This window comes from Colias philodice, chromosome 5, assembly GCF_061535455.1.
Source record: "Colias philodice isolate Cphi_HAF_F1 chromosome 5, ilColPhil1 Martin Lab GWU primary, whole genome shotgun sequence".
Taxonomy (NCBI): domain Eukaryota; kingdom Metazoa; phylum Arthropoda; class Insecta; order Lepidoptera; family Pieridae; genus Colias; species Colias philodice.
Genome location: NC_143090.1, coordinates 8,969,726 through 8,993,328, shown reverse-complemented (window position 1 = coordinate 8,993,328; position 23,603 = coordinate 8,969,726). Strand labels below are relative to the sequence as shown.

Genomic DNA, 23,603 nt, shown 5'->3' with positions numbered 1-23,603 from the left:
AAACAAAATAACATTGTTACATAAACACGCGCTTCTTGAACTGTTACTACAATGGTACAATTGTTAAAGTAACTACCAACTCGGGTATTGTTTATCCTTAATGTTTACTTCGCTGTAATTATACACGCCTTTCTGGTACTGTAATTTAGTTGCAAAAATAATTTAAGTACAGTTTTGTTTCTGGTCACGACTTTTTTGTATAGCACCCGAATTATCTGGCATATGTCATTCTAGATTATTAACAACTAGCATACCTATATATAGAAAGCGATAAATATTTCTACGCGATTATTAAAATATTTAAATAAATATTATCCTACATTATGATTAAAATAACGAATATTGGCAAAAACTTTTACATAGCAATTAAACTTCCCATTAGAAATAATACAGAAATATCCACAAAACCCCATTCATACATAAATACATAATATTATAAGAGAATATCCTCAAAAAAATGATAAAATAATTAGCCAAAGCCGATACGCAATGACTCCCACGAAACAAGTCTTCGAGATGAAAAGCTTCATTCGATTGATCATAAACAATATCATATTATAATCTTAGTTTATATAAAACGTACCTTATATCTGCAAGTCAGTCCACAATCACAGCACTAAAGTCAACATCTATAGAATCCTTTTCACAACCGAAACAAAATTCGCGTAAGATAACGCTATTTATGTCAAGGTCTACGCGAGTGCTACGGCGAAACGTCCGTCCCGTAGCGGGTCTACGAAACGACAGGCACGTTGCTACGAGCTATGAGGGGAGATGTGAGGCCAATCGAAGAGAGGCTGCGCGATCTACAGGATGCTCTATTATGATAAGCGTGAAATTTCATTTTGGAAATATCACCGAAGGAATGCTTTGTAAAATTTTCTGCAGTTCGACGTTGAAGGAAGAAATAAGTTTTTCGCAACTAATATTAGAATTTCACAGTTTTTGTACAATTTTTATAGTAATTATGCAGTTTAAGACCATTTAACGTAATAATGTTTTCATTATTTTTCAAGATTATTGTCTTAATATGATGGTAATTGTCGAGATTTGTAAAAAAAAATTTTGGGTATCATCAGTATTAGGAATATAATAAATACAACATTTTATCTACATAATATGATTATTACAAATGATTATTGATTGAAGAATAACATCACGTAAATACACAAAAGTACTAACATTACATTGTTACGCAATACCGCCAAAGTGGAGTCACTTCCAAATATATTGCATTATGTTTATAGGAAGTAGATAACATCCGAGTCAGGCAATTGTGCTATGCCCAAAAGAGACAGATTTATCGCGACCCCCGTTAGTTAAAGGGAGAGGGAAGATAAGGAAGCGTCAGATTGAATTATTGAAATAAATTATCTTTTATTTCGCTAATTGACTATTGACGACGATCCTGCTTGTGAACCCTTCTTAGGTTTCATTGGCTCCATTATATTATATTCAGAGAATAATTTACGGTATCTTGTTCATAAATTTGTTTCTTATATGCTTTTTTTTCAATATATAATTTATCTTTGAAATAATAATTTTTCTTTAGCTCACAATATTATATGTAAGAGATAATTATGTTCAGTTCGAATAAATCTGTATGTATCATTACCATGGTATATTTTGTATTCAAAAATAGAAAAATGTATAAAACAGTTTGCCTTAGAAGTTAATTAGATACTTTAATAATAAAATTTATTGAATTGTCTGTCTTGACTTCTAAGCAACTCGTACTGCGTACTATTCAATCTCTCATTCTCAATCAATTAAGTAACATATTTCCATAATTTCTTTTCGTATAGTACAAATCAAGAAAATAAATTTTCGTAAATTCTGTTAGATTTGCTATTGCTTTTTGCTTGTTATTATAATGGATTGTCTTGATTGCTTTATTAAAGTGAAACTTTTATTACATCGTCTCAAACTTTTGGTCTGTGTAGCGCATGTCGCGTGTATCGCGGCTGCCGAGTAGGTATACCTACTCGGCAGCCGACCGTCACGCGACATGCGCTACACAAAGCAGTGTTCGGAACCGTTCGAACAGTTTCACTTTTACCGTGGTTTCATAAAACCACACAACATTTTTTTTAATATATTCCATTTTACTTTTTATAAAAACTTGTTAATTAACTCTAACCCATAATAAATTAGTATTGCTCTACCAGCGTGTTTTTTGTTATGTTATTTATCTTCTTACAATTCTTTAACAACAACCGCCTCTCTTGAACATTTTATATATCGTTTAAGTACTAATACGCTTATATAAATAGAAAAGGATTAGCACTAATTAATTGATATAATTAAACCATACATTACCTTGTACATTACCTTGTTACATAAGTTATATTTGCTTAAGGTCAACAATCACTGTCATTATCCATTCACCATGTAATGTTTGATTAGGACAACCTATTGAGTATGGTTGTATCATTTTGATACTTGTCTTAGAATATCCAATGAGATGTATTTTAATAAATCTATACTATTATAAAGCTGAAGAGTTGGTTTGTTTGAACGCGCTAATCTCAAGAAAAGAAAAGGTCCGATTTGAAAAATTCTTTCGGAGTTGGATTGCACATTTATCGAAGAAGGGTAGAGACTATATAATATTATCACGCTAAGACCAACAGAAGCGGAGCCACGCGGGTGAAACCGCGGAGTGCAGCAGCTAGTAATAGATGTATTTTATTGGTTATAATTTTTTTTTTATATTATAAGGAACAAGTTTTTATTGATAATTTTTGTTTTTGTTTATGTAACGTTATCATGTGATAGCCTTTCATACTATAATAGTAAACGGCTATCGTACAATAACACACAAAAACATATATTTTATTTTATGCCCAGTTAAATAAAGTGTCTATCTTTTTCGAAGATTATAGAACCATACCATACCATCTACAAAAAACTTATATCAGTTCTATTATCAGAATTGAATTAACGAATATCTGACTTTCATATTTATACCTTCTCATTATAAAAAGAACACCACAATCCACATACTTCATTCGCACACACTCCAATTTCACACCACACATACAAACAACTTCAAATCCATCATAAATACATTGAAACATCAATCCCCTATGAACTGCAATGTACATGACAGACCCTTGTTCATGTTATGGGAATTAAGGGGTCTGTCAATCGGTTATGTATTAATGGGGATGAGCTATGGTCTGGTAATGATGTAATAAATGTAACGATTTGTAGACAGATGAATTTCTATTGTACGATTCGGCTTATGCTGTTTGATTAATATGTTGTTTTGATAAACGTTATTGTATTGTATTGAGGTGATGGCGTCTTACTGGAATGTAATAATTTTATGTGTTTATATACCTAATATTATTATGTAGATTGTGAAGTATCTAGTGTGTATTTTGTATTTGAAATTAAGAAAATTATGAAACACACGAGACAAGAATTGAAACACTGAAAAAACTTTATAGTTATATGTCAAGTGCAACCATGTCGTTAATCAGTTGAGCGTTACACCGAGAAAGAAGGTCTTCAAAGAATATGTCAGAAAATATGAAATTAAAAGATCCTTTATTTTATTTTTCCAAATCCTTGTTTTATAAGACCAATCAATTTCATTCGCACACTATTGAATTTTACACCATGAAAGACATAAAAAATCAGTCAATCAGAACATAAATCAATATTAATACATGTAACACGCATTTACTCCTTGTTAATTCAAATATAACATCTATTTACGTTTATATTTAATCAAATTTAAAGCCAGATTGCAGCTTACGAGTTTATAATGTAAAAAGACCTAACATCCTATTTGTGCAAAACGTACACCAAACTTGCAAATGAAATACATAGTTTAAACGGATACCGTCATATCTCATCAGACTGTACAAATTAAATTTGTTCGTAACATATCTCACGCATGAACATCTGAGGCCGGAAAATTAGATACGAGGGAAAAAATAGCAGCGTTCGCATAGAAATGTATGAAATAGAAAAAACTTTTAACAAAATAATATAGAGGGAGTTTTTATTTTTGTGGAGGTGGAATAAATGGTGCTTAAATTTTTTAGAATGGTTTTGTTGACGTGGGATATATGGTGTTTAGATTTTTAGAATGGTTTTTAAAAGTCAGAAATCTCGGTAGTTGTGAAATTATAAAAAGTGGTAAATTTTAGAGGTTGTTTTTTTTTTAATGCTTTTAAGATCAATGCCCAATGTTCATAGGATTACATACGTAGGTACACCACATGACACCTTTTGTGAAGTCGATTCAAAGACGCATCGTAAAGAATCTAAATATTGTAAATATAGCATCAATATTCTAAGGGGGCGTCGTAGCAACCCCTTTGGAAGTGTGACCCAATTTGTAATATCTCTCTTCTTTTCTCTTTCACATACACATACACACATGATAATAATAATAGGTATTATAAGTGAATAAAATATAAGAAAATATGTTCCAAAATTGAAAAAAAAAAATCATTTCTACACTAGTTTTTGTTTTTATCTTCTCTATATCATCTTCCAATCTATGCTGAAACGTATATATTGTTATTTTACCAGCCACAAGTTATTTAATTATGCAAATAAACTTTACAGATACTTGCATTGAAACTAGAATTTCTCGAATATTAAATATCTATTAAGCCGTTCGTAATTACAAAATCAATGAAATATCATCCCCCGACACTTGTAAACTCAATGAACACAGACATACAAAAACTAGAATAAACTTAATAATAAATAAAATGTTTATTTTTCAATTTCCATAGCAGTAGATAGGAGGGAGCCCTTAGATTCTAATAGTTTAAGATGAGAGTAATTAACCCCACAGTTTATCACAATAATACTTTAAATGTATTTTTACTATTAGGCAAATTCCTATAACATAATATCATTCATCGAAAATTGCAAGAAACGTATCTGAGAGTAGTTAAAGTCGAGAAGAATATCGAATTTCAACTAACGTAATCCTTATGAATATAATACGAGGACCGGGAAATTGATGGCTCTTGACATTTTAAATTAGAATATATCCCCAAACGTTATTATAATTCATATTATTTTAGCGCATTTCCTCTTTAATGAAATATCTTATCATTTTCTGCTTAATTTATATCCAAAAAAAATGTAGCCATGCGAATAACTGGATGGATGTTTTACTCTAAATCCAGTGCGAAAATTTTAGTGCAAGTGTAATCCATGCACCGGATTCATAATAAACTGAAAAAAAAAATGTGTGCGTGTACTAGTGTACACACGTAAGAAGTAAAACTTCTTTATGACCTTATTTTTCAAAAAATAATTTACTTTAAGCAACTTTACAAAAATATGTATATCGAATCACGCGTGGTAGGGATAAAAAAAGATGGCGCGTAACGGAAAAATGTCACGCGTAACGAAAAAATGTTACACTAAATTTTTTTCCAACCCCGATAAAGAAGTTTCACTTCAATAATGTAAACCGGATATTATAGCTGATTTTTGATACCGTAGTTGATCAGTTGGTGCTAGCATCACTGGATTCCAGCGCATTTTCACGTATTCAGAAGTCCTTTCTATTGCAGCGATGAAAATTGGCATCATTTGCAATCATTATTTCACAAAAAAGAAAAAAAAAACATCAAACACATACATATTACATCATTATATTTATGGCTCTTCCAGTAACTGTATTGCAGTTCCACAACTTGTACGGAAGTTGTTTGCAATTAAAATTCACTTGATCGCACTTACAAACCCCAAATGTATTATGTAAGGAATCCTTAGGCGTTGGATCTTTCAGAAGTACCTAATTGTTATATTGTTATTGTTATGATACATTTTGTTGATTTGTAGGGAGATTAATTACTGAAAAGAATCTGAATATTGTTTGTTGTGCAATTTACAGAAATACTGTTTAATATGAATAACTGAAAAAATTATATTTAGGGTTTTAGTTGAAGAAAAAAAAATTAAGTATAAATAGCTCAATAAAATAAACAACTCAGAATAGAAATTAAAGATTTTAACGGATTTTAAACGTGATATTTTATTCTAATTATGAGTTTTTCCTAATAATTCAATATTAGGGAAAAAACTCATATATTTTTTTATACAGCAACAGGATTAATTATTAATAATATGGAAGCAAAACTACTAGTTTTAGATGTTAAAAACTTTTATTTTATATCTCCATTGCATCGATCTTATCTCCATGTCCCTTATTACCATTGACATTAGGTCCAAAATATTTAGTGTACAGGTCCTTAAATTGATTGTAAACGTTCTGAGCATCGATCTTTGGGTTAATATCAGTGTTTTTGTACTTATGTCCGCAGTAGCAGACATGATCCTTGCCGCAGAAGGCCGGCTTCCCTTCTAACATACATTTTCGTATGCAGGATCTGGCAATCTCGAGGTTTGGACAGAAATGTGCTATGTGGTGACGAACTGTAGGGCGTAGAGCGTATTGCAGCGATTCTTTAGATTTCTCGTAGTTATGGGAGGATCTTTCTAGAAAGATTAAACATTTATTGATTATGTGGATGAACAAATGAATATTCTATTTTGGTGCTCTTTAAAGTAGTGTTGTTTACGTACATGTGAGTATGAGCTATCATAAAACGTATTAAATTGAAAACTGTAGTTTCATTTTTCTTCTTTAAATTGAATTTCAAATGCGTACCTAATAATCTAGATTAAAAAAAAAGTATTTGACTTTTGCAAAATTAACATTCGTTTCTTTTCATGCATTCTGATTACTTTACTAGTAACTATGTCCTATTTTACTATTCAGTTTCTTTTGTTCATCCAGAACAGCCTTCTTCGTAAATTTTATTATTCGATCAAATTTCAAAAATCAAACCATTACTTTTATGCTGCTCTATTCATAATAGACAGTACAACTAAATCTATGGGATAGGACCTTTAGTTACTACGCCTATCACTTTAAAACTAATAAATAATTTTCTTTCCTTTTCTTCTTTATCTCTTACCTTGGGCAGTCTGGAAGAGATCGCTATTAAGCGATAAGGCCGCCTTATGTACCTACTGTGTCAATCCATTTTGTATGATTGTAAATAATTTTATTGGTGTGGTATATTAAGGGCCGATTTTTCAATGCTTGGATAAAACTTATCCGTCCAATAAAGTATTACACGATAATATTAAAATGTCAAGTAAACTGTCAAATACGGGCAATTAGAATACGTTTTTAAAATGGTAGTTTTATACATTATTCGACGAATAAGTTTTAACCAAGGATTTAAAAATCAGCCCTTAATTGATAAATAAATAAAAACAATTACCAGCGTTCGCTTCTCTAATGGAAAAGCAGTAACATTTGCCATCAATACACACTCCATTTTTGTTATTACATTCTATAGACCGGGAGATACTGACACAAAATTTCGAGTCATTTGTAACAGGATGGCGGTTCTACAGGGGTCTTAGTACGCAATGACAAAAAGAAAAATGATGGTGTGAACGCTGGTACCGGTGGGTTAGTCGCGTGGGTGTTAGTCGAACTCGTCGGAAAAATAGCGAAAGTCAAACGATTTGTAACACAAAAATTTTAGAATTTACCGATAGCCCATAAAAAAGAAGTAGGCGGTAGTGTCATGCCATACTTTTCCGGTATGACTTACAGCCCGCCATACCGACGCGAATGTGTTGATTTAAAAAAAACAATTATTCAACCATTTGTACCAAGCTAACTTTTGCACAGGTAACCATCGTCGTGCAGCCATTTACGAAAATCGCCATGCCATACTTTTCGGACGATTCCAAATGGTCGCCATACCGCCGAAAATCTGCAAAATTTTTTTATTTCGCCTATCTTTTTGTACCAGTATTGCATTTGGCTTTTTGGAGAGTATTTGATAAAATGTGACCATTAATATATTTGCCATACTTCTAGTAGGGGGAAAAAGTGCTGTCATACTTGAAAAATAAATTTATTATTAATTTATATAAGTGAAGATTTCCAACACCTAGATCTTTGAAATTTTGTATTTATATTCGTTGATTCTCAAACTTACAGGAAAAATAAGTGCCATACTGTTACAAATCGTTTGACTTTCGCTATTTTCCGATGAGTTCGACTAACGCCCACGCGTCTAAGCCGCCGGTACCAGCGTTCACACCATCATTTTTCTTTTTGTCATTGCGTACTAAGAACCCTGTAGAACCGCCATCCTGTTACAAATGACTCGAAATTTTGTGTCAGTATCTCCCGGTCTACTAGTTGACAGTACATTTTGGAAAGATGGTCACACGTCTCCGTCGATCTTAGCGAAGCACTGAAGTAATAGTCTGCATCGATATTTTCTGAAATATAATAAAAATAGTCTTCTTATTCAGATAGATTGCAGTATATATTGTATTATTCGACAGAATTATTAGCGTTATAGAGTTTGTTCTGCAATATTATGCTGAGCTAGAGCATTTTTGTTTATCGTAAGGTGATTCTCCTTTTTAAAAAAAAAATTTTTTTTTTTCAATATGAACTATGCTATAGTTGAAATACGTTTTATTTTGTTTGCTTGAAAAAATTAAGAAGAAAATATAACATCAAATTCATTTTTATTTATTTATAAGATCTTTTTCTTCTCATAATCTCTAAGAACGAAGGGAATTACGCTGAAGAGGACGATATAGTTCACAGAATAGATTCTATATACCTACTGTACATAGTAATATTAATAAATACTTTGCGATGAACAATAGAATAAACAGTAAACTAACGTAATATATTTCTTTATTCAAGAATTAATTTAAACATTTACCTTTTGAACTTCTTGCTTTAATAATAATAAAAACAGAACAGAATAAAACCAAATCTCGAACGCGCATTTCGACGTTCAGTAGATTCGTGTCGATTCCGTTAAATGAATGTTTTAATTGATTTTTCACTTAAATTAATGAGTTCGCAGTAAATATTGGAATTGATTACCTCTTCTACTCAATCTTAACGAATTTTGCGACTTTATATCAACAGTTTGCTGTGGCTTTTAATTTTTTAGTACTTAGAATTACGTAGGGAAGTAATAATATTTTACATCGTATTTTATACGATTTTCATCGAAATTTGTTACAACGATTGTTTATAATTAAAATTAACTAATTAATTGGCAATTAATATGTTTTCAGTTTCTATAATTTTCGTACCATAAAAATTGCCTTTAATCATCACAAGCTATATAATATCATGAGCAAATATATAACATTTTATACAATAAGGTACAAATTAAATAAAAGTACATTTGAAATGACAGTGAAGACTGAAATCAAAACAAATGTAAAAGTCATAAATAAATGAAATCTCCAAAGACAAGTTTCAATACGTAACTATTCCTATATCAATCTAGTTTTTCTATAACTATAGCGAGAGAGCTATATTCTCAAACATTATATTAATTATACGACAAGGAAAAGAAGAAATACTTTTTCTTCTAGTATAAGTTCCTGAACGGAAACTGATGTTAGACAATACGAACTTAACTCCAATTACATACATGTCTCAACGACTCTCGGGTGACTAAAACTTCATTTCCTTATAGAACGCAGTATTTCTTTCAAAGCATTTTCAAAGACGTAGTTGTGAAGTCTTGATATAAGGAGACTGAATTACAAAGATTTATGGTAATGATGGAATACAATCGCTTTTTATATGCATTTGTTATATTTTACTTCTATTATATCTTATGCTTATGCTAGCTTTCCACAGTGTCTTAAATCTAAAATAATAATTATACATTTTAAAATTTCTCTTTAATCACGCTTTCATCATCATCATCAAAAAACCGCATCAAAATCCGTTGCGTCGTCTTAAAGATTTTAGCATACATAGGGATATAGGGATAGAGAAAGCGAATTTGTTTTTTAATATGTAGTGAATAAATTGTAAACTTTAGACGCAACTTTAGAAGCAATTATTTTGTTGAGATATTGTTTATTAAGGGCTATTATAGTAAATACTAAACACAGCCCAAGCATTTTCTAATGTCCGGGGATGTCATCTACTTAATATACATATTAAAATAAGTCTACACCTAGTCCATTTATCATGTTCATATCTATATTTCCTAAAAAACTAACGCAAAATTACCCTCTTCATTGTAAGTAAAAAGCCGTAGTCAGAAAAAAAACGAAAAATGTTATCGCTTTAATTTCATGGTAATTACGAGAAGAAAGGCTACACAGGCTAACAAGCCGGTATTGTTCTTACAACTTCCATGTCTATGAGCATTGAAAGGACTCGTTATTCGACCATGAAAAAGCTAACTACGCCATTTTTAAAAAGGATTTTATAACTAAATCGGGGGCTCCGGCAAACAAATAATTATTGTGTGGATATAATGGTGTACATCATTATTATTATATTATGTATTTTTCGTAGACTTTATTGGGATAGGAATAAATAGGTTGCAGTGTAACTTTATGTTTTTCGTCAATTCTGGATAAATACCGGTATCTAGGTAGCAGGAAAGGAATTGATGCATGGATCCATCAGGCATAAAGAACTATTTAAATTACTTAAAAAAAGTGCATTTGATCACACATGCACATCTATCAATAGTATATTTTTGGAATAAATAATTGATTTTACTGTGTATTTTATTGTCAACACAATACGATGAATCGAAGAATAATATTGGAAAGCCCTATTATATGCGTCATAAATTACTTAGAAATAGCCTCTTTGAACACAATTAAATAATCTCTCTCTTTTTTAGGAGCTTAGACAACGATTTTGCCGCACCATTCATTGACATGGGGTATCTTGTTTTCAAATATCTAAAATGTCACCCCCAATTCATAGGGATACAAAGTTTGAGCAACAAACATGGCATTTGCGCGTTAAACCATGGGCTCATTAAAAGTTGTATAGCCTTGTCTAAATCGAATTGCCGGAGCAAGTTTAACAAGAATTTTCCAGAAACTTTTGACGGATCACAAAGCAGGCGAATAACTTTCAAAAAGCAATTAGGGCCAAACTAATTTACCAGTTTTCACCTTGGGGACCAACAATGAGTTGGAATATCTAACGGGATAGAACACAGCTTTGAAATCCGGTTAACTTTGAACAATCTGGTTTATGTCACTGTATAGGATACTTATACATATCTCTTGACATACTTTTATGTCATGTACAATGTACGGTAATGTGTCTGTGTCGAGTAGCTGTGTCCTTTATTGGGTACTAGAGGTCCGCCCCGGCTTCGCCCGTGGTACATATGTCGCAATAAAAGGTAGCCTATGTCCTTTCTCGGGTATCAAAATATCTCCATACCAAATTTCATGCAAATTGGTTCTGTAGTTTAGGCGTGATTGAGTAACAGACAAGACAGACAGAGTTACTTTCGCATTTATAATACCTATTAGTATGGATGTATGTTTGATATATCATATTATCATACAAGTTTCGTGGAAGAGAGTCGGAGAATTTGCACGTAGTCTTCCAGTTAAATACCCCTCCAGTTAAGACAATGTTTATACGCTCAATAATAATATGTATATATTTTCCATTGTATCCTTTGTTTTTCTTGACTTAGCAATTAAAGGCAAGGTAACTTTCAGAGATTACTGATATATTTAGATTTATCGTAAGTATATAGACCAAAGTAAGAGTTATTGAAACTATATATTCACATAACCGAGTTGATTACATTTTTATATTAAAGGATTATAATTTGTAAGTGGATTTGTTTTTCTAGTTCGCCCCTTGCCGGCACCGTGGCTTAGTTGGTTAAAGCGCCTGTCTAGTAAACAGGAGATCGTGAGTTCGAATCTCACCGGCGCCTACACTTTTATAGAGAAGGAAAAAATAATATTTTTAATGTCCAAAACTAGAAACTGATTTCAAAAGCACTTCACTAATATGTACATAGTTTATTCTATTGAAGAAAAATACTGAAATACATTCATTTAGATGAAATCGAGATGAATTATAATGCCTTACAAAAATAACAACAAAATATGGACGTATATTATGACGACTTTTCTACTTAAAAATAATAATGGAAAAATAACGATCTCAAGAGAATTTTGTACTTCTCATAATATGCGCCGCTTCTTACGTTTAATAAAAGATGCCTTGTTGTCTTACATTTCTCTATTTTTCATTGAAAATACTTATTTATAAATTCTAAGAATTACGCGAAGGGCATTGATTCTAACTAAGTTAATTGTATATAAGATGGATTCATAGCTTAATTAAACATCATGTATAACACCAAAAATAGATACATGTGGTCAAAATTTATAGTTCCAATTGTGATGATTTTCTTTTGTGGCTTAGAAAAAAAATAGATTTGTGGATTAATATGAATGGTCACTCACCTTCTGTTGGTGCGTTTTAATTGCTGTCTTTTTTGCATGTTGTCATTCACACATTGTCTATAATATCTAAATATACCTATTATTAACAGACAAAAGCTATGGAGCCTTATTCGAGTACCGTCACATGACCGTCACCGTTGGCACCTGTGGTTGGCACCGTGGCTTAGTTGGTTAAAGCACAGTATTACCATTATTTCCTACAGTAAGGAATCGCCTTTGATGTCGCGCGATGCCGCCGCCAGCGTAGGTAATTACGCTGCCACACGAAAATACGCTAGGGTTGCAACAAATGGGAAATAAAACAATTGTGATTATTATGATGAAATCTTTATTCATATGTACATTCAAAATAATTGCGATTATTAAATCTGATGTAATTATTTGTTCATAAATATATAATTACAGATATTGCACTGCTAAATATTATTTACGTGGACACTTTATTTTTGGATGTTCTTAATTGTAGGTATATTATAACATTTAACTAAGTAATGCATTCGCATTGGGATGTACAATCTGATTAGAAAATAATGAGGACAACATATACATAGCTTTGATTTTAATTCAACAGATACAATTAATACAATCTTTCTGAAATATGGTTTCCTTCTGGGATTTCAATGTAGATTTACATCCGTAAACCGAACAGTTTGTGCGCGCCATAATAGAATATGTAAGTACCTATGTATAATAAAATTATTACACAAAAAATACGACTGCGTCATCCTTTCGCGCTAGGTAAAGCAAACTAAGCGTGTTTGCTTTACGCGGCCCGCGTCGCCCGACCCCCGCCAGTTCCCCTCCGTTTCTCTGCACAAGTACATTCGTCGCACTACTGTAGGAAATAATGGTAATACTGTGGTTAAAGCGCCTGTCTAGTAAATAGGAGATCGTGAGTTCGAATCTCACCGGCGCCTATTCTTTTTTATCTGCTACTAGCGACCCGCCCCGGCTTCGCACGGGTGCTATGCTGATAATAAATACACTATGATACACTACAGAAAAACTGTGAACGTTGTATATAAAAACATAGCGGCCTGCTCCGTCTTCGCACGGGTATAAAATATATAGCCGGGCGGCCGGCCCGTGCCGCCGCGAACGCTACGTCCCGCAATTTTTAAATCTGTAATATCTTCGAAAATATTCACTTATATCATACGGTGTAAAGGGCCATATAGATCTATATTAAATGAACAATGTATTCAAGGTATTTAATTGGTTAAGGATTAATGCTGTATTGGTTAAAATCGCTTCGAAAATTAGCCATTATTTGTCGTAAAAAGTAAATGATAAAAAAAGTTATTGTGGGTTATCCATAAGAGATAGACATATACCACCGCGGGCTTTTCTGTAGACCTTTTCAATGTGTATAATACTTAGTACATTATTTTGATAAAACTCGTAGGGTTCAGCCTGCGTTTGCAATGTAAGCGGAAAAAATGTAATTTTTTACGACATCACATTAGAAACCTCGAAAATAACAGTACTTCTCCACTATTTAATGGATGTTATTATACATATAAACCTTCCTCTTGAATCACTCTATCTATTAAAAAAAACCGCATCAAAATCCGTTGCGTAGTTTCAAAGATTTAAGCGTACAAAGGGACATAGGGACAGAAAGCGACTTTGTTTTATACTATGTAGTAAGTACAACAAGTCAATAACTGCGTTAAAAACAACCGACTTCAAACTTGCACTTGCAACATTTACAAATACAGACAAAAATGCTCATAAAATAAAAACTACTGGGCCTATCCGAATAAAATTTTTATGGGACCAATTCGACACCATCCCGCATCGAACAAAAAAAGAATCACGTAAATCGGTTCAGAAACCACGGAGTAAACGGTGTACATACATAAAAAAAAAAAAACATACCGGCCGAATTGATAACCTCCTCCTTTTTTTTGAAGTCGGTTAAAAACAAGGATATACCTCTATTAAGAGAATATTAAGATAAAAAAACTACACCATGTCTAAATACCTTTACAAAATCAAATAGTGATTAGTTTTTTGCTTTCTATTGTATTGTTGAAAATAATTTGATCAATACCACATCACTACATAGTATAAAAAACAAAGTCGCTTTCTCTGTCCCTATGTCCCTATGTATGCTTAAATCTTTAAAACTAGGCAGCGGATTTTGATGCGGTTTTTTTATAGAGAGTGATTCAAGAGGAAAGTTTGAGTATATCATTTATAAGGTTATAGACAAGGCGGGCGAAGCCGCGGGCGGATAGCTAGTATATTTATAAAAGACTTGTGGTGCGCCCCGACTTAGATCGCGTTATATATACTAGATATTGTAACACTGTTAATAAATAAACGTTCTCAATGCTTGAGTTTTAGTTTTAGTTTTTTGTTGAGTCAACAATTATTTTATGCTAAAATAAATACACACATATTTTTATCATAAAATTATGAATTATGCAAATAACAGATATCTATTCGGATTCGTTGTTTTATGGCAATATCAAAATTTTCTAGAAATTTCAAATTCTTATTAAAGGGAATTTCGGAAAATGGCCGATGGCACTTTCTTTAACAAAGCACTATAGTTAATTTGCGTAAGTATTTTGTTTTTATTATTTCTGATTTGTAAAGCTTGAAACTATTTTTGAAGGGCAAATACTGGTCCATTCTAGAGAATAATATAATATACAGTCCATTGTTTACGCAATACTACGGTTATTTTCTGCACGTTGCTCGCCGGCACCGTGGCTTAGTTGGTTAAAGCGCCTGTCTAGTAAACAGGAGATCGTGAGTTCGAATCTCACCGGCGCCTTTTTTTTCAATATTATGAACTTTTTACATCTTTTTAATATTTTAAAGTTTTGTTTACTTTTACCATGATTGAGTGCATCATAATATTATAAACAGCTTCATTTTATGTGCTTTTACTGCTGATTATGAATTAAAAACATGAACTAAATAGGTACTTCATCCAATTTGTGTGATGATTAAAACAATTGAAACAGTTATAATAATTTAATAATATGAATTAATTCATGAAAATGTTCTTTTTTGCAACACATGCCAAAAGGTCTATAATGTTTTTTATTGTGTAAAATAATTTAAAGGTTGTAAGGAGCTCTCTTCGCGATATAGTCTTTGACACCAGGAAGTGCTCGCAGTTTGTTAACCAGGCTCACAATTGTGGGGTATTTTGTGTGGATTTCCGAGCCCAGGAATAAGTTGCTGGCTTCGATGATACCAAGGAGGATGAAATCGGCCCAGCTTAACTGAAAAGAAAAGAAATTATTAAATAAAAATTATGTATATCATCTTTAGATGTATTTAAATGATTAAATGTATTTGTCGCGATGTATTGCTTGAATCTTAAGAGTAATATTTGAAATATGACAGAATAAACAAAAATTTAGTTTTTAATTTCATTTGTTTATCTTTAATATTGTAGATGCGAGAACAAATAAATAAGTGTGTTATCCACAGGTGTTATCTACCTTCCAGTTAAAATTGACCGAGTTATTTTTGTGTGATAACAATAAGATAAACAATAAAGTGTTTATAAACAGTGATTAATAGTATCGTATTATGAACTACATATTATTCAATCTCTTCCACCGATATTTATTTTTAATATTGATTTGCCACACCATAGAAACTACATAAATACTGTATAAAATGTATAAAATGTACTACTTACTGTATAAAATGTTGTTGTTGTGTTACTTTATTACATGCTTTATCAAACCCATTAACTTATATAAGTATTATATATTGTAATTTTTTTAAAACATAAAAATGTAAGCATAAAATAAACAAACCTTTTTGCTGAAATGTCCATTGTTCTTCTTTAATTCCTTCTCGAATCTAGAGAAGTAGTAGTTAACTGTTTCCTCAAGAACTTCATTCTTGATTGCTGCTTTTTTAGCGGGATCACTCTCCTTAATGTAAGCGAGGACCTCTGAAAATAACGTTTTATACGTAGATACATTAACTTCACGCTCACACAAACGCACAACATACTTAAATACACATGAATATCCACTTTTTCACCCACACACACACGTCTGAACATACTCACTGGACCAGAAGTCATAAATGTTGAAAACAATAGCATCAAGTTCAGCCTGGTCATCAGCTGGGAGGAGTTTGATCTGACTGGCCACAAACACAACATTCACACACACACACTCAAACACATACACATTCCCCGCCCACATACTCACATGCACAATAAATGCATACTTACTTGACCAGAAGTCGTAAATGTTGAAGACAATAGCATCAAGTTCAGCCTGGTCCCATGCGTCAGCTGGGAGGAGGTTGCTCTGGCTGGCCACGTACCTCGCGATGGCGAGAGATTGGTTCAGGGACTTGCCATTCTCTTCGTAAAGAGGGAACTGGCCGTAGGGCAGAGCTAGTATGATAGAAAAAGTTTTAAACGGGGTAAAAGTAAAATAGAAAAAATTAAGAAGAAATTAAATTGTCACTTCATAACTCGTTAGGTTCGAAGTTGTTTGTTTTGTGGGAAGTAGTATAAAAATTAATGGCTATTAGCGGCCGTAATTGGCCGATCTCTCTTAACCCTTAGCTGGTATCGCCTTTTTTGGCAACACTACCGGTATCGTGGGTCAAATTTTACCCATACCAAACAATCTGTTGTAGAACGTTGATTTTTTATAATTTGTATAAAATATGGTTAGTTATGAAATAAACAAATATTTTTTTACAAAATTAACTTTGTTTAATTTTAGAATATAAAAAAAATATTATGTTTTACACGCATTTGTAAATAACCTTATTTTTTGGCACTTTTTGGTTAGTGTGAACTTAAAACATAAAAAAAAATAGAAATGTAAGAAAAAATTTAAGTAAAAGATATTTATGGCACTTCTTATATCTTTATAATAACAAAAAAATAAATTACTTCTGTGATCAGCATAAAATAAAAAAAATGACAACCAAAACCAAAATGACTTCTGACTGACCATCTTCTTCGCTCTCATCTCTCGTATTTTCTCTTATTCTCGTATTCTCCTCTTCGTTTTCACTGTCGTCAGAACTTACTCCAAAATACAAGTCACAACACAGTCTTCTGAGCAACTAACAGGTTAGGGACTGTCTCGATCGTCGTCGATGATTTCGTCGTCACAAAGTTGGGTTATATTTGGTGTCCTTTCATTTTCCGATTCCAAATCATCACTTAAGTCGTCTATATCAACTCCTCGATTTGTCTGTCGTTCAGAAAGCCGCCATTATAGTACAAATAAACACTAAAACAAAAAAAGTACGTAATTACACTCAGTGAAAAAAGTTACTTATTTGGTGTCGTGGGTCAAACGTGACCCAGACAGCTACTTACCTCCACTCCTAAGATAGTCCCAGCGCTGCACTTCCACCCCCCGCCGCAGCTAGTGACGTACTGAGAATACGTAGAAGCGCACAGTCGTTGCATAAATATTAAAAGAATTATAACCGAAAATGTTCGCTTCTGGGTCAAATTTGACCCACGATACCTGCTAAGGGTTAAAACAGATCTTAGAAGACGCCCGTAAGGTATACGCTATTGTAAGATAACCTATAAAGGTCTTAGAAAAAGCATAAGGTACACTCAATGTTTTAAAAATAATAAGTAGAGCATAGATTAGTCATTTCGTGACTTTTTTGTACTTTTGTTTGAAGTAGGTAATTACGAGGTAAGACTTGTCACTGTGCCTAAGCACTGTGCGGTCTGAATTATCGACTGCTAATTAAGGGTTACAACGAATAAACAATAGATTAATTCTTTCAACAATTTGATATAAAATCTAGGCTTGTGATAAACGAAAACCTTTTAATACTCACAGTCCTTAATGCTCTGGATAGGCCATTTCTTAAACTCATAGTGGACGTCTTCGAACTTGTGGCCCGCGTAATGCAGCATATACCTGATTGGCTCAGCGAGGCCATTGAAGTTGAAATAGTGCAGTTTTCGGGCCATTGTTCACACTTACACTGTTACAGCCACTGAAACAATGAGGTGGGGTGAAAAAAATTGGTTTATATAAACTTATGGTGATGCGATAAGAGAATTAGGGTTCCTTGGGCAAGATTTGGATATAATATTTTGCCAATATAATTTTATTGCATATTTTGTTTAACTTTTTATACTTATTAGTTATTACCATAAGCAAATATATTAAATTTTAGAATATATTGTATTATAATAAAAGTTTTCTGTCAGATAATGAATTAACAACTGATTAGTCGCTAATAAAGATACCTATAGGTTTTTGTACTTTTATTTTTCACATATTAGGTATTGTTCTAGAAAATAGAGTAACCAACATCGAATTTAGTAAAGATTAGAACCCCTCATCTTTCTGTGAAGTTACGACAACATATTTTTAAGCTAACAAACATAAAAAGCATTAAATTTTATGGTTATTTATACGACTTGATAATTCATGAACTCTCATACACCATTATCAATGTCCACTATCAATCACGTTACATTATTTTTGTTTTTTTTTTATTGTTTTGTTTGAAAAAATGGTTAATTTAAAGGGAGTAAAAGTGAGAGAAATGCTAACATTGACTATATTTTATTATTAAAAATAAATAAGAAAAAACGATCTACATCTAAAAAATATACAACTGTGTGATTAATTTGAAAAAAATATTTTTATGAAACTCAATATGAATTCAGATAGAAATATAAAAATATGAAAGCTTTAGTACAAGGAATATCAGAAAGGTAACAACGCGATCGTAAAGCTGGTCGTATTTTTATATTTTTGTACTGAATTAAATTGGACCGTAGAAAACAGGCTGAGATGTACAATTAAAATATTACTCATAATATTATTTCGTTTAATATTATGTATTACTAGATTTCCGCCCGCGGCTTCGCCCGCGTTTGCAAAGGAAAACCCGCATAGTTCCCGTTCCCGAGGGATTTCCGGGATAAAAACTATCCTATGTGTTAATCCAAGTTACCCTCTATATGTGTGCTAAATTTTATTGTAATCGGTTCAGTAGTTTTTACGTGAAAGAGTAACAAACATCCATACATCCATACATCCATACATCCATACATCCATACATCCATACATCCATACATCCATACATCCTTAAAAACTTTCGCCTTTATAATATATATTAGATATTAGATTACACGTGTTCCTGCTTTCGAAGAATAATATCAACCTAAATGAACATAAAACTGAGTAATATTAATTTTCGTGAAATATGAAATAGAAAATAATGAATAACTTTAGCCATATCTCTTCAAGAAAAATTATCATTTTATAGTTTATCCTATATGTATGGATACCTATATATTTCACATACATTAATCTAGTTTCCTCTATTTATAAAGTAAATTCTTATTATAACGATCCAAGGGGAAAGATTTTTTTTTTATCCAACCAATGTTCCACTCCTGTTAGTCTTAGCGTGATGAAAATATAGCCTACCCTTTCCATAAATGGGCAAGAAGTTCCTGAGAATAACGCGTTCAAACAAACAAACAACCCCTTTAGCTTTATATTATTAGTATAGATTTCGTTCCCAAAGTTGTCTGTCATTTGTTATAGGTAACAGTTGCAAGACAGTCGTAGGTCAGGCGCTATGTCGTCTGAATGTCACGGTCGCTAGATAAGATAAGGCAATGACAATAAAAACACAACCAATTATATTCATAGATTGTTATTTACGATTTCTTTGAGCTCTTTATTTCTTAGTAAGGGTAAATTTTTATCGGTAACATTATTGGCAGCCTCTAACCAAAGAGGGTAAAGAGACTAGACTTAGACTCCTAGAGATTCCAGTTCTTGGAAGGTCTCTGTAAGGATTGGTAATATTTATCCTATAAGTACATTTATATTTGTAATCTACATTGTTGTATAGCAAGCAAAAGGTTGCATAAATACAAGCAGACGGCCTTATTTACATAGTTGAGAAATATAAAACTAAATAATTTTATTGTAATATTTGTATCACGCTAATAATAAAAATTGGCATTCTTCTAAGAAAGCCTGGGCAGAAAATACGTAGACTTTATATTATAATATGATTATTTAGAAACCCATAACACCTCATATATTCTTTTCTTTAGTGTCTATATTACAATTTACAAAAAGTAAATAAAAGTAAACCATTACCTAGCTAATAAATTGAAGGAAAATACAAATATACAACAAAAATATGCGGTGTGTATGTTCAACCTCGTGAGTGCTTTCTTAGGCACAACTAGCTTGGAACCCGTAATTTAGTAGAGGTTTCCATTGTCGCCTAGTGGTTAGTATGGTTTTACTTTAAGCGTAATAATATGTTAACGATAGTGATATGGTGTGTTGTGTAAACCTTAATAGGAAGCAATTTAGAGTGTTTTCAAGAAACAAATGTTTTGACTAATGTCATAACGGTGAAAGCATCAAGGCATATTGTAGTGAGAATTATGTTCCAATTTGAAAACCTATTGTGAAGAGCGATAGATCAATGAAATTAGTTAAGGTATGGAATAAAAATATAAGAAAAACGATAAAAAATAGGAACTTTACATTGAAATATTATCTAAGTTGGATGATTCCTGTATTCATAGAACTACAAAGCGAAACCAAACTATTTAAAGTAAAATGGCATAAAGGAACATTAATTATTGTGAGTATATAAAATCCTTGTCCTTAAGACGATACACAAAAAAAAATCTACTGCTTGGCGGGCGGAGTCTAATAGCTCGCTATCGCGAACGCGGGTGTGCGCGAAGTCATTCTTGCAAACTCGCCGCGCTGCCGCTGGCCGACTCGGGACAAACATGTATGGAGTCGTCATACAGTTATAATATTCTTATACATATATTTAATTGTTGATTTATTGGTTTTATTTTCTTGCTTATAAACAAATAATCTTCTTTTTAACAACTACTTAGACATTATTAATAATTATTATTATTTCGTAATGTTTACTTTATTACAAAATAATACAGGTTATAAATAATCTTTAAAATAACAAAAAATATTGTTACTCTGAAAAAATGAAATGGTACTCAATAACGCGGACTACTGAATGGATTTAGATAGAATTTGATGCTGACGTAGATATTACGTCATGCCCAGAAATGAAAGGTAATATTTCTGAAAGAAGTTATAAACCCTAATTCTTCTCAGTCAAAGTCAAGAGTGGAAGATATCACTAATACAGTAAAACTGATGCGAAACTTTGGATGTTAATTTGTATATTTTTTTGTTAGTTGTTACTTAATCACGTCAAGACTACATTACCAATTTTGATAAAATATAGCTAATTGCCTGGATTTACACATAGGATACTTTTTATCCGAACTGAACACTTCTGTGGGATAAGACAGGATTCACGATATAATCTAATTCCACGCGGGCAAAGCCGCGGTCGGAATGATATTTTTTTAAATAAAAAAATTGTTTAAAAAAAACACAAAATATATTGACGCATGTATTTATTTTTTGCACTCTATTATAATTGTAATTATTCATTACAAATAATCAAAATAAAATAGCCAGAACAAAGTTAGGCCCTGGTAGGGTAGGTAGGCAGGTACAGCAATGTGAGACGAACACTGGCTTATTTATACCAATAATAATGTATTATAAACATTAAATTAAGTTTACTTTCTAACAACAAAAATACATAATATTAGCTAATGTGAAAGCGAATCAACCAATCATCCCACAAAAATGAAATGTGCACACAAATATTCATCCAAATCGGTTCATGTCATTAGGAGGAGTGACTGCAGCGCCATCTTCCGGGCCCAATTGTGTTTCCAGATCACCCAGGAACTCAATTTAATATACTTACACAAAATTTTTCGAAATGAAAACTCACATTACTATGTAAATATGAATATAAACCTGTTTTATTACTAAGCAATTTCCCGCACAGGTGTAGTAAGTATAAATGAAATAAATATCAACATCAAATTCTTTATACAACATACTTATCTACCACCTTCTAAGAAATGTAATTCTTGAAATTATTTCGTATTTTTTTTAAATATAATACTACTCCAATGAGCTCCTGTTCCATATTATGTCCGCCATACTTCCACTAAGTTCACCATGATTTTTTATTTCTTTGCACTTTGTTGCTTTTTGCTAAAAATGGAATCATGCGATAAAACCAGTAGAGCTTTGATAACATACATTTTTGACTGAATAAAGGTACTTACGAAGGAGTGGATTCACATTGTGAACAATCAGTGGGTTTATTTTCCTTCTGGATTCCGGATTTCTGAACAGATTATTTATGCTATAAATGAAAAAATCTTACACATTCGTTATGTACTTAAAACAGGGGTACATATTAAACATCGTCTATAATACAATTATCATCAAATTTAAAATAAAACCAACTTACTTCATTAATTTGTTCCAATTGTAAGCATTCTTTTTCCTCCAACCATTATGTTTCTTCTTCTTATTTTCTTTATTGTCCCCATTTGTCTCATTTTGTCTTATCGTGTTGTCACCCTTTTTTACGATTGCGCGAGCGACACAAGTTCCCCGTGTGACGGCCGTAGCGGGAATGACTCGTGCAGCGATCGGGGTAGGAAGGTACAGGGCGGCTCTCGCTATATTGGCTGGTCGCGCGCTAATTTCAAGTATTGCTTGTTTATTTCAAAACCATCGCATATTTCAAAATTCTAACACGGTAGACGTATAGGTTGTATATTTTAAAGTTAATATCCAAAAAGTCGTAACTTTACGTTTGTTATTTTGAAGATGCCAGAGATTAAAAAAAAATAACAATGAGAACTTTGTATTTTTTTTCTATCGAGAAAATATCATGGAATCATGTTTCTAAAACGGTAGACGTATTGTGTTACTATTGAACTTTCTTGTCAAGAATTTTCATCACGACAACTTTAATAATATAAAAATTACGAAGGTTTGAAAAGGGCCGTAAATGTTAGAAAAATTAATTCATCACCTTAAACAATTGGCATGTTCAATTAAATATTCATGGATTCCGAAGTCAATCACAAAAATGCCTAATGAGTGTTTGTCTTGCAAATTTATAGTTCAAGGATAAATATTTCATTTGTACTGATACAGAATCAATAATGATATTTGTATTGAATGCATAGTATTGCCGATAGTGTAAAGGCTAAAATGTTTATAATATTTAAATATTATATTTCGTACGAATATTATATACCTACCTATACAAGATTTTCAACTTATGTAACAATGTACATATTCTTCTTACTGACGAAATACATTTATTTAAAACCTTTTCATGTAGGGTCTTGTTCACGTATAACTTTCATTTGTTTACTTTATCCACCATATACAATAAAT

General features: G+C 32.0%; 2 protein-coding genes, 1 long non-coding RNA gene and 2 other non-coding genes across 5 annotated transcripts; 2 read left to right on the top strand and 3 right to left on the bottom strand.

The window, feature by feature from the left end:
- Positions 1-6,154: 6,154 nt before the first annotated feature.
- LOC149488568 (uncharacterized) lies at positions 6,155-8,823 on the bottom strand. Its single transcript, XM_089695253.1, has 4 exons — positions 8,757-8,823; positions 8,217-8,298; positions 7,278-7,354; positions 6,155-6,483 (listed from the first exon to the last, which is right to left on the bottom strand). The coding sequence occupies exons 1-4, from the start codon at positions 8,821-8,823 to the stop codon at positions 6,155-6,157; spliced, it is 555 nt and encodes a 184-aa protein (XP_089551379.1).
- Positions 8,824-11,700: 2,877 nt separating this feature from the next.
- On the top strand, positions 11,701-11,774 carry TRNAT-AGU (transfer RNA threonine (anticodon AGU)). Its single transcript has one exon. It is a non-coding gene; the product is annotated as a tRNA-Thr (tRNA).
- A 3,252-nt stretch (positions 11,775-15,026) lies between these two features.
- Positions 15,027-15,100, top strand: TRNAT-AGU (transfer RNA threonine (anticodon AGU)). Its single transcript has one exon. It is a non-coding gene; the product is annotated as a tRNA-Thr (tRNA).
- Positions 15,101-15,353: 253 nt separating this feature from the next.
- On the bottom strand, positions 15,354-18,279 carry LOC149488565 (glutathione S-transferase-like). The gene is made up of 4 exons (XM_089695252.1): positions 18,127-18,279; positions 16,532-16,699; positions 16,104-16,243; positions 15,354-15,557 (listed from the first exon to the last, which is right to left on the bottom strand). The coding sequence occupies exons 1-4, from the start codon at positions 18,260-18,262 to the stop codon at positions 15,390-15,392; spliced, it is 612 nt and encodes a 203-aa protein (XP_089551378.1). The 5' UTR covers positions 18,263-18,279; the 3' UTR covers positions 15,354-15,389.
- A 2,675-nt stretch (positions 18,280-20,954) lies between these two features.
- Positions 20,955-23,234, bottom strand: LOC149488564 (uncharacterized). The gene is made up of 3 exons (XR_016315614.1): positions 22,660-23,234; positions 22,472-22,551; positions 20,955-22,397 (listed from the first exon to the last, which is right to left on the bottom strand). It is a non-coding gene; the product is annotated as an uncharacterized LOC149488564 (long non-coding RNA).
- Positions 23,235-23,603: the final 369 nt, after the last annotated feature.